This window comes from Idiotropiscis lumnitzeri, chromosome 12 (genome assembly GCF_059441095.1).
Source record: "Idiotropiscis lumnitzeri isolate Australia: NSW breed Sydney's pygmy pipehorse chromosome 12, RoL_Ilum_1.0, whole genome shotgun sequence".
Classification (NCBI taxonomy): domain Eukaryota; kingdom Metazoa; phylum Chordata; class Actinopteri; order Syngnathiformes; family Syngnathidae; genus Idiotropiscis; species Idiotropiscis lumnitzeri.
The window spans coordinates 14,618,369-14,632,273 of NC_142402.1; the positions used below are offsets into that span (position 1 = coordinate 14,618,369).

General features: G+C 42.0%; 1 protein-coding gene across 2 annotated transcripts in view; it reads left to right on the forward strand.

The window, feature by feature from the left end:
* ephb1 (EPH receptor B1) overlaps positions 1-13,905 on the forward strand; it is a 144,596-nt gene that overhangs the window by 76,782 nt on the left and 53,909 nt on the right. For both annotated transcript variants that reach the window (XM_088310307.1, XM_088310308.1), the window contains exon 4: positions 10,235-10,390. In XM_088310307.1, the coding sequence (XP_088166433.1) occupies positions 10,235-10,390 (156 nt within the window). The remainder of the gene's footprint in view (positions 1-10,234; positions 10,391-13,905) is intronic.

Consider the following 13,905-nt stretch of genomic DNA (forward strand, 5'->3'; position numbering starts at 1 on the left):
AATTACGGCTGGTAAACAGTGAAGGGACTTTAGTTTTCCAGTGTGTGTCATTGTTCTCCGCTTATGTTTAGTTGTGCTTAATTGCCCGTTCTCCTTCGCCGGCCTCATTAGCAGGTGTTCGAACCAAAAGCAAAGGGGCCTTGGAATTTCAGGATACATGGTTAGTTTAAGATGTTTTTCAGACTCTACTCCCAAAGCATTCCAATTATCAGCGGTGGTTTGTTCACATTAGCGAAACAGAAAGTGGAATACACGTTAGCAGAATTCCACTGTCATTGAAATGGAAAGTAAATATCAAATCAAAATCCTCCGGCGATGAATGTAAAGCTACTTTCTGTCAAGTGACATTTTACTGTTTACACCCGCATGTCCAAACCAGACAAAAATACAGGTGGCTGTTGAATTTCATAACTTTGCATGCACGTTTACACAATTGTGTTAAGCCACACCCACGCCCAATGTTGCACTTAAATCAAATTATGTTGACAAGTCGTAAAAGTGATTAATATCTGAATTATGAACATTCTTTATACACAGATTTTAACTATATTGTACATATTCTCATGTTGGCGTTCCAATGTTTTTTTTTTTTTTATGTAATTTACAATTTCTTTGCTATATCGTAAAATTTTGTGGTGATTATTTTTTTCCTCAGTGACCATAATAGAAGACTAACGAGTGAGAATTTCCAAGTTTAGAATCATTTCACACTGAATAAATCAAGCTTAACATTTAACATGCAGAGTTGCTAACGGTTAGCCAACCAACTCTTACGCTGTTTCTCTGAATCCGGTACACATCACCTCAACCCTATCAAACAACTCTGGAATGAATTTCAGATGTTTTGCCATCTGATTAAAAAAAAAAAAAAAACATTTTGCTTCACAATAACTGTGCTAATCACTTCAATGTCAGAACTTTTCACTTGATTGGTTTTGAACCGTCATTTTGCCCGCTTTGTGAACAATCATGACACGCAATACCTTGCCCGGTTCTAATTAGCAGCACTGAAGTGCCGGCAATGCTCTGTGACGATACATTTCGTAGAGCGCTTGTCTCTCCTACCTTGCCAGTCTGGAACCGTTTGGCGCCATAGTGTGTCCCTGAATCCCAATGACACCTTCCAAATCTCTTCCCTCTGCTGCTCTCCGACCAACATTCTATCTGCAAGATATGATGTGTGCCTTGCGTTGCCGCATCTCCCCCTGCAAAATAACATTCACCTAAGCCGGTGTGCCAGAGCCCGATAGTACCAACACAACACTGGGCGATGAGAAGTCTATGTACAGCTAAGAGATTATATACTGTGCTTGATTGTTATCATGCTTGTGCTGTGCGCACACACACACACACCCCCACACACACGCACAAACACAAACTCATGAATGCACTTTTAGCGTTCGCCTTGCCTCCGAGTCTGCCTCGTCAAAAGGAATCGGTGTGGGCCATAAAAAAAAAAAAAAGAATACTGGCTGTGAGGTTACCATGGCAACCGTCTGCCCGTGGGGCGTTTGCTGTCTGCTAAATGGTGTCCTCATTTGGTGAACACACACACGCACAGATCTTAATTTGCGACGGTGTGTCTTGCTCTTAACTGCTCACCGGACACCTGTTTGATGTTTTTAATTTGCAGGCAGATCGCAGATCCAAATTTGAAGACGCAAACTGTATTGTCTCCAATTATTATATATTTTGTTTCTGCACCGGCCTCTATTGAATTCAGTCAACCATGTTATTTTTTTGGTTTTTGTTTTTGGTTTTTTTTAATCGGTGAGGAAGGAAGCGATATCCCAACATATAATAAAAATATTTGCAGCCTTGTGCTTCCGATATAGTGCCTCTTTTACGCTCCCAAAAAAGCCAGAAATACACTTCAGCAAAATCTGAAGCCTAATTGGACGACGCCTCAGCGTTCTCACAGGATTTTGATTCTGTTTCTCCGCTGTTTCTGCGGCTTGATATTTGGCCATTTGACACGTCGTAAACTGCTCGGACCGGTATCGTTGACTGAGTCGCGTTTGGGGAGCCACAAAATGAGTCGTTTGCGCGAATCTGTTGTGGTTGCATGTTCGGTCGCGGACGACGGGTCGTGACACGGCCAGAATGGACGGATGATTAATGATCAGGGGGAGTGTTCTGTGGGAGGAACCCTTGAGCGCCGCCACAGAAAAGGCGATGGACTACTTTCTGTTGCTCTTTCAATCATCCTTATATGCCTGATAAAATCTCTCAGGCCCGCGTTCTTTTCTTCTTCTTCTGTAAGCGATGAGGTGACGACTGAGGTCAGAAGAGACTGACACCGACCAGACTTGCCAAGTGATGTCGCCGCCCTGAACCTCGGATGCCTTCCAACTAGTCGTGGCTTGCGTGAGAAGTTCCGCGCATTTAATCTGAAGTGTCCTTCCTTAGTCCCAGTTGATCCATGTCACAAATTCATTAGACCTCACCTTTCAAAGGCCGTTTGCATCCGACTTCAAAAAGCCTGTGGGCGTTTTGTGTGGTTTCTGACAAGCCTTTGTTTCAAACCTGGCCTTTGTCTCGACGAAATGCATTGTGCCGTTCGATGACCTTGAAGAGAAAATGAACACCTGGGCGGGAGAAGCATCTCATTATGAGGATGGTGGCAGGAAAATAAGCAGTGACGGATGAAGAGGAAGACTGAATACCAATGCATTGCTTGTGCTTTGGTTTTGGGATGTCTGCGGACAAACTGCAAAATAATGATGTCCAAATCTTGACGGCATATGCGCCCTCCTGTGGTTTGAGCAGTAGAGCTGTCTCGTCCAGTGTCAAAATAACAAAAAGTCAACTCGGGGTCAACTGGGGTCTTAACCTAATCATAAGCATGCCCGTATGAGTGTTGGTGAATAAGGGGGTCTATGTGTGACTGCAAAGCCTCCAAAGACTATGATCCACCCCATGTGATAAATGAGGGTCGGGGTTAAGGGTGTAACGGGGGGGGCAAGAGTTGTACTTCGGGGTCAGTGACTCAAACTCAAAAACTCTTGTCCCTTTGTGGGTCATGCACATTTTATTGAGACTTGCCAAAGTTTGGGCTTTGAAAGCCAAGACAATCCGAAATAGTGCATTCATTAAAATGAAAATTGGAAACATGGGTGGAAATAAGAGTATCGTTTATGTGTATAGCGTCTTACACATTGTAGTTCGTATTATCGTTCCCAAGCCAAGGATGTTTGTACGGCATTTCTCAGTCCATCACAAAGCTGACCGAAAGAACGCTATTCATGGGTTGATGTTTTTTTTTTCGCTCATTTCATTATTGTCGTGAAACCTTGAAATCTTCACATTTCTGTTGACATATATGATACAATAACACTTTATTTGTATAGCGCATTTCATAGCATTTGCGGCTGTAACAAAGCGCTTTACACAGAGTGAAACACAAATGATACGAACGCAGCAGAACAGTCTCGAGGAATGAAAATGTGTCTTCAAACGAGTTTTAAAAACGGGACCGAGAGAGGGCTTGCCTAACATTTAACGGAAGGTCATTCCAAAGTGAAGGAAAATGCTCAATCCCCTCGGAGGTTCCCTTTAGTAGTCCGTTTGCGTCTGGTCGGCAGACCTGAGGCACCGGGCAGGTGCGTAGGGGGTGGAGCAACTCAGAGAGGTCACTGGGACGAGGCCATTTAAAGTTTTGCAGACAAACAGAACTATATTAAAATGAATTCTAATATTCACCGGGAGTCAAAATTGGGGTTATATGCTCCCTCTTTCGAGCGCCGGTTAATAGGCGAGCAGCAGTATTATGCATCAACTGGAGATGCTTGAGGGAGGACTGGCTGACTCCAAAATAAAGATAATCTAGAGATGTAACTAAGGAAGACATTAATTACTGTTTCTTAGCGTTGCTGGGAAAGGGTTTCACCTTCGCCATTTGTAGTGATGGGAAAATGAAGCTTCAAATTTGCTTCATGAACCATTTGTTGTATTTTTGAGTCTTGTAGATGGCACTGTTGGTTTCAATAAAGGGTTTAAAAAAATGGCAAGTCAGCCCATTATTGAGTGTGTGCCATCTACTGGAGTCCAAAAATACTACAACTGGTTCATGAAGCAGATTTGAAGCTTCATTTACCCATCGTTAGCCATTTGCCTAAGATGAATTAAGAAGGTCCAATTTGAAATTGCTGTCCAATTTAAACCATCGTTCTGGGGCCACCCTCCTTGAGCAAAAAGTTCATTTACATGCCGTGATGTAAGTTTTTATTTTTCCAGAGTACCTTGGAGTTTCCTACTTTTAATCCCGATACTTACTTTAAAGCCATGCCACAGAAACAAGTCCGGCGAGGGTAAACTCTGCGTACTGGAACCTTGATTGGGTTGAGCAGGAAAGCCATTTCCAAACCCATCTTGTTCATAATCCTTTTCATTGGCTGCCCTCCGACTCCTCTACTGCAATTTTTCATTTTATCCTCCATGCGCCCGCTTATTCTTCTATGACAGCCTAATGTAATTCTGATTCTGCTCGACCTATAAATCCCACGTCTCCAATTAATTCTAATTCTTACGGCCTGGACGCGTTTTGCAACGGCACATTGCGAACGCATGCGGGCAATGTGACACGGTGCCACGGTGCCTCCATGTATGATGCATGGCCCGCCGTGTGCACTTCATTATACACTTCGCAAGAATACGGCCCAGTCCAACCTCTGAAATTTAACTCCCGGCTACGCACATCAGCTATTATGGAAGCCCGACTTTTGTTGCTAATATTATGTAGAACACATATTGGCAAATCAATACATCACTGTCGAGTGTGAAAGGCGAACAACCTGCCCGGTCCGATGCTGAGGGGGGCTCGTGTGATCCTGGGGAACATGCAGTTTTTTTTCCGCTGTGCTACAATTAAAGTGTAATTGCATATCCACTCCAGTAGGCGGCAGTGGCGCTCTCCTTGCCCATTATGTGCAGCGAGTATTAACTCGTCGGTGTAGGTTTGTTTTACAACACAAATGCTATTATTTATAGTTGCGGCGGAGAGTGGGTGGAGGGGGGGGGGGGGGCGCAAATAATTTTCTTCTTGCTAGGGGGGGGCGAAACAGAAAATAATTAAAAAGCACTGGTCTAATGCAACTTCAGAAGCATACGTTCTGAAGAAAGACGGGAATTTTTTTTCCCCCTGATATTTCTTGACAGTCTGATTTGTAAGAGGTGTGAAGAGAATCTGTTACTCATTTTTATTTATTATTATGTTGATACAACATAAATACTTTGACTTGGGATATCAGGAGATTGTATTCCTCGCTGTTGTTCTCCATTTCTCTCGCTGTGAGTGAAGGAGGTCAGTTGATTTATCAGTAAATCTTATTGAGAACTGTGTTAGCTTTGCTCGTGTTGCAACGAAAATGTGACCGTGGCTACAGAGACAAAAATTTCTTTCATATGGTCAGAGTTTTCGGATTCAAATCACATGCACTGGTTTCATGGACATGTTAAAAATATTGATCCGATTAGGACTTATGTGTTCATGCATCCCATTTTCATTTTATTTTGACATGTGCAGATTGACCAAATATCCTGGAAATAGTACTTTTCGCACTTTTTAGTTCAGATCGGATTATAAACCACGCCTCTCGTTCGTAATTAAACCTTGATCGGTATGGGTCCGCAATATGCAAAAACGCAAAAAATGTTTTTTGTTCCTGTCAAGCTTTTAATCTCAATAAATGTGTCCATTTGAACGCGGACAGTCTGTGTTCCGATTCAGATGCATTAATAGCTACAAAGATTCAGATATGTCCTTGTGCTTTTTTTTTCCCCACCTCACTTCTTTTAATGGTCTGAAACCTGTTCGTTTTCAATCTCGGAAATTAAGTGAACGTTTTTTGACACGCTATTGAAAAATGATGAAAAAGTATTGCTAAAAAAAATTATCTGAACCCTCTTGATAGTAGGAAAGAAAAAGTCAGGTCAAGCTAACAAGGATGCAAAGCTGTCAATCAATGTGGAGCCAAACAACAACGGAAAAGAAAGGTGGAAGAGCAGAGAAAACAATACCTTACCGGTGGGATAGACAAAAATATGCGAGGGGGCAGCGGTGAAATGAGAAAGGGAGGAGGAGAGAAAGGTGCTGGGGGGGATCTCTGTGGAGACCACTTGAAAGAGAAGAATGTTGTGTTTCTGGATGCAGCCAGTTCAATTGTGGGTTATTCTCCCACAGGGGAGACTAATTGCTTGTTGATCTAATGTTCTATCCTCCTCCTGTGCCGGAAAACCAACGCAGCTGGTGAGTGACGAGTCCATACAGGACAAGAACTCTTGGCCTCTTCCACGCCAAATATTCCGAAATCCGATCAAAATAATGTCGGAGCACTTTTAGATGAAGTTTAGCGCACCGTTGCTTGTTCTTTGGAACGACTCCGGATTTGTTAGCGTATCGCTTTCTTATTCTCGCCCAATTTTTTTTTTTATCTTTCTCTGTGAAGCAGATTAGCTTTGTCATGAATTTAATGGTAGGATTCATGCACATATTTTGTATCAGTCAGGGAATTGGCCTCAGCTTGTTTGACTCATACTGGAATGCTGAGGCCTTAGCAGTGAGATTATTTCTGATGGACTCAAAGAGAAGTCTCTTGAGGGGATGAAACATTAGAATTGAGGGTCAATTAAGGAGCACGGCACACAGTACACTTTCAGTGTTTTAATTGATTGAACATGCTTGTTCTAATACAATATGCTAATGCTAATGCTAATGAATTTTTTTGCTATACCTGGGGGCGGCCATTTTGTCACTTCCGTCTCAGATCCCCTGTGTTCTAAAGCTGATTGGGTTGTTACCTGAGTCCTGAGCAACTTTGATGTCATTTTCAGTCGACAGAAGGGACAAAATGGCCGCCACATGAGATGGATAAAAAGCTGCTTAGATCGTATGGCACAAACTTTAAAATTATTATTATTATTATTATTATTATTATTATTATAATAAATGATAAATAACCATTTTTAGACTAGTAAACACGCAAAGCACAAATTCTTATAAGGAACATTTTAGGGTTGACTTCCCCTTTAAGATGAATAATTCAAATTGTGGGTCAACTAAGGCACAACTTTTAGTGAAGTGTTTCAGAAGCAAACGTGTTCATGCGTTTAGACCAATGAGAACAATGTATCGCAATCCATTTGTTTTATTCCAATGTCACAAATCTTTAATCTGTATTTCATCATCTTCCAATGGCTGCTACCTAACAACGTTATTGCAATCGCAGCTCTTTCTTTCCCCATGTGGCCAATGTTTAACAGTCTCAATATCCTTGTATTAGGAGACACGTCATGTAAAATCGGATCTAATTACATACATACACATACAGAAACTATGCTGGCATTTATATTGCTTTCCTGCAAACAGAGAACGACTATGCATGCGCAAACACATTTATTCACGCTCCTAAGATAGCCGGGGTGCAATCGCAGCATTGCAGTTTGTTTTGCTCCTTTTGAAGCGCGGCTTTAATCTGCCTCACAGCTCCTGGGGTTGTTTTATAAGCTGTTTGTGGTTGTTGGGGTCTAGTCCCGCGTGTATGCGATGCTTGTGTGTGTTTGTGTGGTGACTGGGTCTGAGCGGCGTTTTGTGACGAGACGTCAGGCCAGTCAGTTACCCGCCGGTGTGTCTGGCGGCTGCATCAAAATATGGCAGACACTCACTGTTGGGTGCAATGGCCACAGCGTGTGTGTGCGTGTGTGTGTAGGTGTGTGAGTTAAGGCATCCTCTTTCTCCTTCACCCAGTTTCTTCATTCATACTCAATAGCCTTCTCCGGAAGCTTATCAGTGAACTCATCAGTTTTTTCATAGAATAGTAGATCAGCATGGCGATGCATCTAGCTTGTGTGTTTAATTTTAGCGTAATGCGACCAAGACAATTAAAATCTTGACTTCCATCTATGCGGACTGCCGCGGGCTGGTCCGAAGTGGCCCGCGACCCGGTGGTTGAGGACCACGGTGTGAAATGGTTTATTCTAATTGTACCTCATTTTCTTTTTATAGATGTAGCACGCTTCTGCTAGGTTCTGACAGGACATGAAATATCTGGTTGCGTCGCGTGTCTCGCTTGCTAGCTAACCTGAGGGAAAAAAACAACCAAGCAGAGACAGAAAAGGTGATTTACGAAGCGTAAATCATTTGTCGCACACACCTGTGACCTTGCAAGAAATAAAACTTCAAAACAATGCCAATTAGTGTTTTAGTGCTTTTCTGGGCTAACAAGGAAACAGTACGTTTGCGACCCCCCCCTCTGTAAACCGTACTAGCTTATCTTTTCTATAAAACACTCGTTGGCATCGGGATGAATAATTTTATTTAAATTTTTTTATTTAATATTTTTTTTCCTCAGATGACGTTAAATACTGTTAAGTCCCAATGATGTTTGCAAAAATATTTTAAAGTGATTTTTTTTTAAATTGCATATATATATATATATATATATATATTTATTTTTTTTTTTATCAAAAGTTACATTTGTCAAGTCCTCACTGTTGCAAATTCATGAAACAGGAGAATCAGCAAGATGTTAAATTAATTAATTTTTTACAGTTTCCCTCTTGAGGTGCAGCAACGTCATTGCGTCCTCCAGCGTCAGGAAAGCAGCGGAACCATTAAACATTTATCGCGGTTATTACAGTCAGTAAATCCTTCTGTGCTGTGCCCCGTCTCCGCTTTGCATTCTTCTGGGATGTGATGGTAAACAAATTAGGTTATTGCCTCGATTCCAGCGCTCATATCATCCACAATAATCTTTGTCCTCCACAGTGGCCTTTTGGAATTAAGGGCTAATGCGTTCTTTAAATCCACCCCAGCTGACTGACAGTCGGCCACCACCGGAACGGACAGTCGTCCCGTGGGAGGCCACTCATAATCTAATAGTCATTGTGCAAACAAAGCAATGTCACTGTCACATGTCGATGCAAATCTGATTATGAAACTGTGACGACCTCACTTTGCTTTTTGGCTTCTAGATGTCGGTTTTGCCATTGACTTGATGGCTTTGAAAAAATATATAAATATATATATAACAGGCTGCATCAACCTTCTTTTAGAACCAGCGGCGGACCGTGCTTTTCCCACCTACGCCTTCAGTGAAATGCTACTTAGTCCGACTTGAATAAATCTCCCTCATAACACCATCATTTATGACACCACGGCTGGACAAATAACATTTCGAGAGACACTTACACACTACTGAGTGTTGTCGTGTCCTTGCAAGGATAAGTATATGCAATCAAATCCAAATTTTTCCCTCCTTCGGCCATTGTGGTTTAAAAAAAAAAAAGCGAGAATATATTTGAGATTTTTGAACGGTCACCATTTCCGACTTTCTGGTGTTCTAGGGTGTTGATTCCACATAGCGCTGCCTCCTCACAAGTGAGTATCCAATCACAAGTCGCGTTCATCACCTTCAACGGAAGGCCAGCGCAATGGCTCACTGTAACTAACTCCTGATCTGACTGGCTATCGCAAATGGCTATCGACTGTGAGAGCCGTTGACAAACACAGCACAGACGCCAGCAGGGAAGAACGTGCCGCTGTATTCTGAAATCTGCCTAGCAACACAAGATAGCTGAATTCTGATTGGACAAAAAATCTCATATAAATATAGAATATGTAAATTCAATTATTTAATTATTAGAATTATTATCATAAAAATGATCATGATTTCTTGATGATTTTTGGCCAGAAGAGAAGGCCTTGAAGGCTTTGACCACTGTTTTGAACGCACCGCAATATGTGAGTATATGGTTCAACAGCTTGATTTTCAGTGCTTTTTGTCCAGTTATTTTGATTTTTGGACGCCAAAAGCGAAAACATTGCTTTAAAACTTGGGCTGCATTCTCAATTTCATTTTTTTTCTGAGACAAGAAACTTTACCGTTCACACTTTGAATGCGTCAGATCGTTTATTCTACAAAGTCATCATAAAAGTGACCAGATTATTGTCAATGTCAAACAAAATACTGTAAAACTATGACTAACTTCTCATGAGAACACCCATTATTTCAAATCTGTGTTCAGAGACCGTAAGAGGCAGAAAGTATGTCCTCTGAAGATTTTACGTAACACAATCCACTTTAGACAGAATTCAGTCAGTTTCAATTTGGTCTCCTGTCTGTCTCAGTCTATTTTCATCCATGTTGAAAACCGGCTACACCATCCTTGTGGATTTAAGCCGTGTTTTGTCTTTTTTTTTTTCCACCCAACTGATTCAGTCTTTTTCTTTTCCCAGCATGCCCACCGGGTACCTTCAAATCGACCCAGGGTCCCGGTCTGTGTCTTCAGTGCCCTCCGAGCAGCCGCTCCACCGCTGAGGCCGCCACCATCTGCGTCTGCCGTAATGGTTACTACCGGGGTGACGCTGACCAGCCAGACCAACCCTGCACCAGTGAGTACATGACATGACATAAATGTTCTGACAGTGTGCCGCCTGAAATAGGACATATGCATCTAAGCACTTTAGTTTTTACGTCAATGCGACATAACGTCAGAGAAGTTGATCTCTTAGTCTGGTTGACGTCAACTCACAAGAGAGTGGAATTCCCGAGCGGGATTCTTTCCGCTCTGGGTGACTGTTTTTTTTTTTTTTTTTTCTTTTCAGTTTTAAAGCAATGTCAATGGAATGTAATAATATGATAATAATATAATATTTGGTATGGATATGATGATGCTGCAGTTTTAACGCCACACTTTCACACTGCACTTAGCAGAGAGCAGCGCGCCATCAACAGAGCCAATCTTCCTTAAACCCTCGTGATAGCAAAAGTCCTTCCGAACTAAACCACTAAACCATCCTCATGTAATCATGCGTGGCAGCAACAAATAATTTATTAAAACAAAGAATTGTCAAATCCCGAATTGTCTTATCTTGGTTGAATTCAAATTTTTTTCGATTCCATTTGAACACTTTGTAACTATTCCCTCACCATTTTGGCATTCACCTTGGTCAAAGTTCCTCTTGGTTTAATTATAACACTCTTTTCTGTCTGCTGTCATTCCCTCAAGTCCTAATTACTGCAAAGCAACATTGTCCCGATCTGTTGGAGATCCAATAAAACCTCTCACAGCATCATAGTTGACTTATTACGATTTAATAAAAAAAATAAAATAAATGCTGAGACGTCCTGCTGTCCCTGTTGCCACACATACGCACAGCAGAGAAATGCAGAAAAAATGTATTTACCTCTCCGCCGCTCCTCTCACAGCAGGTTAATAGTATGATTTTGCATTTTAGACTTTTTATTATACAGTCATGGCTAATGGGGCTTTTTGTAATCGCTCTCTACTAGCGAATCAAATGGGCATAAAAACATGTTTTTTGTTGTTTTCTTTTTTATTTATTTATTTAAATCTCTTAAAATAAATGCCTTAAGGCTGTGGAGGGGTCCCACTGCAGCACAGCTGTCTGCTCGGCTGTTCCAACTGCTCCCCGAGGAATTCATCCACACCTTCAGGCTTTGGAGCTTCTCTCATCATGTCTGGCCTCCCTTGGCACAGCACACAACACATCTCTGGTGAATTAGTGCTTGCTCCATCGAGTCCGCCATCTGCTTGTACCTCGAGGCCCTCAGCTCTGCCCAAGTCATCTTTCCAGGAGGTCCCAAGTGGACTTTGTTCCGCTGTAGTTTTCGAAACGCAGCCGCTCTTGCTCTTTTCTGTTTGACCACATCACTTCAATCCTTTTAATTGTGTCTTCGTCTTCATTGGATGGCGTAACTCCAAGATCATGCTTGTTCTTACGGTAGATAATAGATGATTATGAGCCAGGCAGACTGTTCGATGCTGTTCCCTTTTATGCAGACAGTGCTCACAATAACAAGCTACTGCCAGACCAAAGCGGGATAATAGATGGGTTGTATCAGGAAAGGCATCATCACACGAGTGATTCGCTGTGGCGACACACGAGGACACAAGCCGAAAGTCGCAACCACGTATTTGGTTATTCATAGTAAGGAAATTGCATACCTAGATTGCATTTGTCGTAAGTGAAGAGCAAATCTAGGCGTTCAATAAATCTTTGGTCATTCATCTGTGGTTAGTGTGAGTTTCAAAACAGAGGAGAAGCGGCAGCAAAACAGGCCAAAATGCAGATGCAAAACAGGACAAAAGACTAGTTGCACATCATTTGTGGTTTAACCGAATGTGAGAGTGTAAGAAATACATTTTAAAATAAGATTTAATCTTTTTTAACTCATTTAATCCTAGAAATTTTCACTCGAGGAAACCCCTCAATTCCAGCATTTTTCTGGATTTTAACTGATTTTTCAAGGCCAACAGAATCTTGTGTTCTAATGCTATAAAAGCACAGAGTAATGGTTAAAAAAAAAAAAAAAAAAGCTAAGACGTATAAATACGTCTTCGGGAGGCGGGGACTACGTTTTTGAAAACGAATATGTATGTCTTATGGATTGAATGAGTTAATTTCCTTCTTCTGGGGTGACTTTTCTCATCATTCCAACAAAGACAGTAAAGACACAAAAGCCGCTTATCTGAGTGGCTTCATCACTCGACTCAGGCACCTGAAGGGTGGTCAGGACCGAGTCATGGAATACTTGGATAAAACACAGTGGCAGCTTTTGCCCCTGGGACACGGCAGCTCATCTACTGGCTTGGACTGCCTGCCAAGTGCCGTCTTGCGCTTGTTCCCAAACTCACCTAATTGACATCTCGCCATTGTTCTCTTCTGTCACAAAAATGTTTTCAATTTAAAGGAAAAATCAAATCCAATTTTTACAGTAGCTTTCATGAAGGGATGAGGGATTCTTTAAAATGTCAACTACCCCTTTGATCACTAAAAAGACGCCGCAGTTCCTCCTCAAACTTGCGTTCAAGGATCCTCTTGCAACGGCATATACAATGCGTCTTTGACTACAGAAGAGAAGCTTAGCTCGATGCTCCGGCTTGCCTAGATCTCAGCAGGGGTAGGCAGCGAGATCATCCTTGTAAGAATCTCTTCAACGGCAGTCGGGCCTGATAAGAGCAACAGTGTAGCGGAAATCAGGCCGTTCTGTGGCAGCAGAAGCTCAAGCGCTTTTTTGCAGGCCTGCATCTGAGGAGCTGGTCCCTGTGTGCTCCAGATCGCTCTGATTAGCTCGCTGATGGATTGTCCAGCGCCTGGCTCTGTTTGCGGGGAGCCTCACGTCATCGCCCCCCTCCCGTTCATCCCTCTTCCCTAGAGATAGGCCAAACTATCTCATCTCTTCTGGCATCTTTTGCGGACTCCAGCCTAAGCCTGCGAGAACGGTGGCAGCAGAAAGTCTTGTATCTCACAACACCCCCACTCCATCTCAGCGAACTAACTTTGACGCCCCGGTTAGACATAGTCCTGCCTCTCCTCGTGTCTCTTTGGAAAAGAAAAAAAATGCGAGAATGTTGTAATCAGTAAACATTTCCGTGGGCCTGTAGAATGATTTTTTTTTTTTTTCCCCCCACCGTATGTGAGTCGGAGGAGGTGTGACGAGCTGAGTGGTAGCTCAGGCAAGTCAGGCAGCGGAACCATTGCTGATTGGGTCATAAGGGGGGAATAAGATGTAGAAATGAAGCACTGTGCTGCGAGGAATCATACAAGAAAATAAAATATGGGGGATTGTTAAAGGAATGGGCTTTGAATCTATAGGTAGCGATATATCTATCTATATCTATATATTATATATATATATTATATACATAATGTACATAATGTACAATGTATAATGAATGTAGGCAGTGTGAGAGATTTTATTTATTTAATTTTTTTTATTTACAGCCAGCACTAACCTTTAAGAGTCATACTGAGGTATCATTAAAAGAAAAAAAATATATTGCAATGAGTTACAATGACGGTTAAATAGCGCGAGAAGCTCAACAAAGTTCCCTCATCCATGCTGAGAATGCATAGCGAAACGTATTCAAGCAGAGGCAGCT